Source organism: Pundamilia nyererei, unplaced genomic scaffold, assembly GCF_000239375.1.
Source record: "Pundamilia nyererei isolate P.nyererei 1_Seehausen unplaced genomic scaffold, PunNye1.0 scaffold00426, whole genome shotgun sequence".
Classification (NCBI taxonomy): domain Eukaryota; kingdom Metazoa; phylum Chordata; class Actinopteri; order Cichliformes; family Cichlidae; genus Pundamilia; species Pundamilia nyererei.
The window spans coordinates 192,703-197,454 of NW_005187827.1; the positions used below are offsets into that span (position 1 = coordinate 192,703).

A 4,752-nucleotide genomic window follows, 5' to 3' on the forward strand; every position below is an offset into this window, starting at 1 on the left:
CAGTATATTCCATGTACTGCTAAATTTTCCAAGGAGTTGACCAATCAAATAATCTACTAGTCACTTCAGCTCTATAGAAAAGTGTGTTTGCTCTAAGGTAAGTGATCAAATGAACTCACAGGAGTGTGTGAAGCAGACTTTTTCAGTATAGTCCATGTTATAGTTTATAGCTCAAACACATGGATCCTTGAAGCTTAATCAAGCTGTTGACTTTTTAATTATTTGTTCAGCATACCCTGATAGCCCTAACCCTAACTTTTTTCCTATATTATTACCAACTGTACCCACTTTGTGGTTTACCCATGCACCTCAGCACCACCCACAGTATGAACCAATGCAAGCCTAACACCTCCCAGCGGATTTCTCCCTCCCACTCCCAACCACACATCACTGTATGGCTTCTGTCCGCCCCACTTTCCCCTCCTTTCTATTTGTGCATGCATATATTTGTCACAGTCTCACACTCTATGCATGTGGGCATGGATATTTCTGAAATCACCTGCCCTATCCGGCCGTGTGTTTTGAACAGCCACGAACTCTTTCTGGGTCTTGTAATTTTCCATTCTAACCAGCTGATACCAGGAGAGGTCATGTTCTGAAGCCAGCTTGGCTTGTGTTAAGCCATTTTGGATCCGTCACTTTCATCTGAGCTGACATTTAGTGTTCAGTGTGGAGGTGATTCAGCTGAATGCTTTTTTCCCCCCTGAAATGCACACCATGACCCTGGTGTTTACATTAAATGAAAGAGAATTGAGGTGATGCAACAAAGTTTTTTATCTGGATAATTTCATAATAAGAAAGAGCACAGTAAGTAACACACATCCATTATTTATGCATTCTATATGCATTTAAACCTGCCATTATGTCAGTCTTGCTAATGAATTGCTAACACCTGGGTGTACTGATGAAGCATTTTGAAAGGTCAGTCACAGTTGGCCTTCACCTCAGTGCTAAATATGCCATTTGAATGACTTTAACGTAAAAGAGCATCAGTAGGAAATTCAGTGTCTGCATTAGCATTTCTTTATACATCTGACGTAGTGATGGGAGAATGACGAGTTAGAGTAAAGATAATGCCTTAATGTTGGATTACGTAATGCATTGTCTCACTGCTGTGTTTTCACACTGATAAGGAGTAGTGATATAACCTTTGACAACATGACAACATAACAACATAACAGCAAGTGCTTTTCCTCTTTGTTGTCCCTGATAAATTTGTGATAAAGGTTCTTCCTAGCATAATTAAATTCTTTCCTTACATAATTTTGTGCACAGAGTAGTCTGTTGCCACACATATTTGCTCAGCATAACTACAATGACTTTGTGCAGACTTACACGTCAGGATGAAGCTTCAACTGATAATCGGTTTAGTTCATCATATTACTTCTTCTCTTTATAACAAGACAGAAAAGCCTCCGCTGGACGGCAGCGAGGGCAGAACCTGGATGGAAGAAGGCCAGTCCCAAACTCAGCTCACAGCTGTGGATGGTCCCGATGAAGCTGCGACAGACGACGGAGACCGTCCAGCATGGGATTCTAAGATTCAGTATGTGTTAGCCCAGGTGGGCTTCAGTGTGGGCTTAGGGAATGTGTGGAGATTTCCATACCTCTGCCATCAAAATGGAGGCGGTGAGTGTTAAGACAAGATTAACTTACAGGTTTAAGTTGTTAACTTAGTAGCTGTTTTGGTGCCAAAGCAATGCAACATGGAGAACACAAAATTGGTCCAAAAACCTCTCATGTTCAGCTGGTTTTTGTAAAAATATAACAATGTTAGCCTTTTCTGCAGCTATGGGGCATATATGGTATCACTCTTGGCTGGAAGCAGTGCTTAAACAATGACACAAACTTTGTCCTAAACCTCTCATGTTTAACTGTTTTCCACTTTTTCTTTGGTCATTTTAGCCTTTTTGGCCAGGGTGAAGGGAGTACCTGCCATCAAACAAGAAGACAGCCGCATGTAGCTATGATGGTGTTACATGCATTAATGTAATAACGTGGTTAGCCTACTCAACGTAAATTACACACAAACAACATTAAGCGACTCACTCAGAGAAGAACGGCTGCTGCTGCATCATCATCCGTCATCATTTCTGCTACACTGGCAGGGCTAGGGGCCAGGACTCTCCTCTTCGTGTTTTTGGGGGATGTTGTATAACAGGCAACGCACCCGCAGTAGATGTGCACGGTGTGAGGTCTCGCAGCAAGCTATCAAATACGGCACATTTCTGGGCTTTTAAAAAAACACGCTATGCGTCGCCAGGTGTTTCATCGGATTTGAGGTGTTTCCTCCTTTGACAGTATCACAGTATCAGCTTAAAGCACTTGTTGCTGCTGAGTTTGCATCTTTTGCTGTGAAGTACAGCCAGACTTTTGACCGCTTCGCCTTGGACATTTTAATCTGTAGCTCTGCTCTAAAAGAACGTACGTACCTGGGCCCGCCTACTATCCTCGGAAACGTAAAATGATTGGCTAGAAGTGTATCACAGCTCAGGAAAAAAAAGCACCGAAATAAAGCACCGAAATGTGCGCTGCTTTTCGGTCTGGTTACTACCGTTTATGTCAGAACCGGACACCGGTACCCATCCCTAATTAGCACAGTAATATATTAGTAACAATATGATATCCTGATAGTAATAAAATGGTAAAATCCTCCCTTGAATTTTCATATGCATAACATAACTGTTAATTTTATTACAATACTGGAAAGTAAACAGTTTATATATAGCAATAGAGGCTGAATGATGATCTAATTTCAAACCATAATTTACAAAGGATTGTTTTAAATGACCATACTTTAACATCCTGACCACATGGTAGTTCACCTCAGCTGTTTATACTAATAAAAATGACTTTAAAATGAATTTGAGTTTATATTAATTTTAATATATGTGCGGCTGATGTGTGGACTTTGTGTTAATATTGACTCACTCAAGCTGTCTTAAGCTCCAAAACATGGGCTGGTGCCCTGACACATATTAAATTCATTGCTCTGTCAGTGATTACAAGGCATTCAACACCTGAAGTATCAAAGCAGCCCAAACCATGATGCTCCCTCCACTGTGCTTCAAAGTTGAGATGAGGATCAGTGCCAGTTTTCAGTGCTCTTTACCTCCAAACAGGGCAAAATATTTAAACTTTTGGTTTATCTATCTACACAACGTTGTCCCAGCAGTGCTGTAGTATACAGCTTTATGCATCATTATACTGCTTTTTTGTATTTTTGATTTCTGAGATCCTGCGAATGTCACTGTGTGAAACTGACTTTTCTTTCTGGAGAAGAGTAGAACTCTAAACCATGTTTTATTTCTAGCTTTACAACACATGCATGCAGCATGTTTGGTTAGAACATGAGACTCCAAGCATCTTTTAGAGAGGTTGCTGACATATAAATTTGCTTATTTTTTCCAGCTTCAATGGCAAATTATGAGTTTGTGTTTTAAAAAAAAGCTAAAAACTGTTGTTTTTTAATGTGCTTACCGGTAGTTAGACTGTGTTTGCCTGTAACATGTGCAAATGTAAAGTTTTTTTTCACTCTGGAACTACAGGTGACTTTGGGTTTGCCTTTAAAATATATGTCCTCCTTTGTTCCTTCCAGGCGCCTTCATGCTGCTGTATGTTTTTCTTTTGGTGGTTGTGGGAGTTCCACTGTTTTTTATGGAGCTGGCTGCTGGTCAAAGCATTCGACAGGGCAGCATTGGTGTATGGAAGCACATCTCTCCAAAGCTGGGAGGGATCGGCTACTCCAGCTGCATGGTGAGCATTTTCTTTTTTTTTCTGTCTGAGACCTTTTTCTGTTTACGTTCATGTACCTGTGTGTTCTGATAAGGCTGCTGTTGTTTGACAGCTGACTTGCTTTTTCCAAGTCTGGGTTTCAAAAGTAGCACCGGGGTCAGTATTTTTAATCTCTTCACCTTCACTTATCTGGCCCCAATCCTGCATCACGTGTCACCGCCTTTATCACCTTTCTGTAAACACCTTAGCCAAGCAGCATGTGTGTGTATATACTCACGCACACCCATGCTGTAACATGAGAAAGGTAGTGTGCTGTGCGTCTGTGCTGGCAGTTGATTGCGTAACAAGTTGGGGAAAACACAGAGTACCCAAGAACGTTTTTGTCCGCACACACAACAGAAATCTACGACTAGATAACCTGTGGTTTTTATAAAGCGTGTTTATTTTTCTTTAAATAGACCTAACCTCTGTTTGTCATTGTTAAGGTCAATGTCGAACCTTGTGGCTACATTCCCTGGGTTAGCCTTTACTTGTAGGCTACAAGTATAAGAAATCACAGCATTACACTGAAGCTGCAAACAATTTGCAGCATATTTTAATAATATGATTAATAATACTGATTGTTTATTGATATAAATGCTTTCTTCTTCCCCAGGTCTGTTTTTATGTGGCTTTGTACTATAACGTTATCATTGCATGGAGCCTGTTCTACATGGGTAACTCCTTTCAGTATCCTCTGCCATGGGAGAAGTGTCCAACGAATGTAACCTCCAATGACACAGGTAATCACATGACCGAGTGAAATGAAGTGATGTCTGATGAAGCCTACAGTGTTTTCTTTTCTCAATCAACAGTGAAAGAATGCGCAGCCAGCTCCCCAACGTCGTATTTCTGGTTTCGGAAAGCTCTCAACATCACAAATTCCATTGAAGAATCTGGAGAGTTTAACCCCATCATGACAGGCTGTTTATTGGCTGCTTGGGCAATTGTTGCCTTGGCAATGATAAAGGGCATCAA

General features: G+C 40.8%; 1 protein-coding gene across 1 annotated transcript in view; it reads left to right on the forward strand.

Moving 5' to 3' along the window:
• The first annotated feature begins 1,139 nt into the window (after positions 1-1,139).
• The window catches only part of slc6a16a (solute carrier family 6 member 16a), a 9,730-nt gene continuing 6,117 nt past the window's right edge, over positions 1,140-4,752 (forward strand). The window contains exons 1-4 of the mRNA XM_013916009.1: positions 1,140-1,629; positions 3,599-3,756; positions 4,391-4,517; positions 4,590-4,747. Of these exons, the coding sequence (XP_013771463.1) occupies positions 1,344-1,629; positions 3,599-3,756; positions 4,391-4,517; positions 4,590-4,747 (729 nt within the window). The 5' untranslated portion in view covers positions 1,140-1,343. The remainder of the gene's footprint in view (positions 1,630-3,598; positions 3,757-4,390; positions 4,518-4,589; positions 4,748-4,752) is intronic.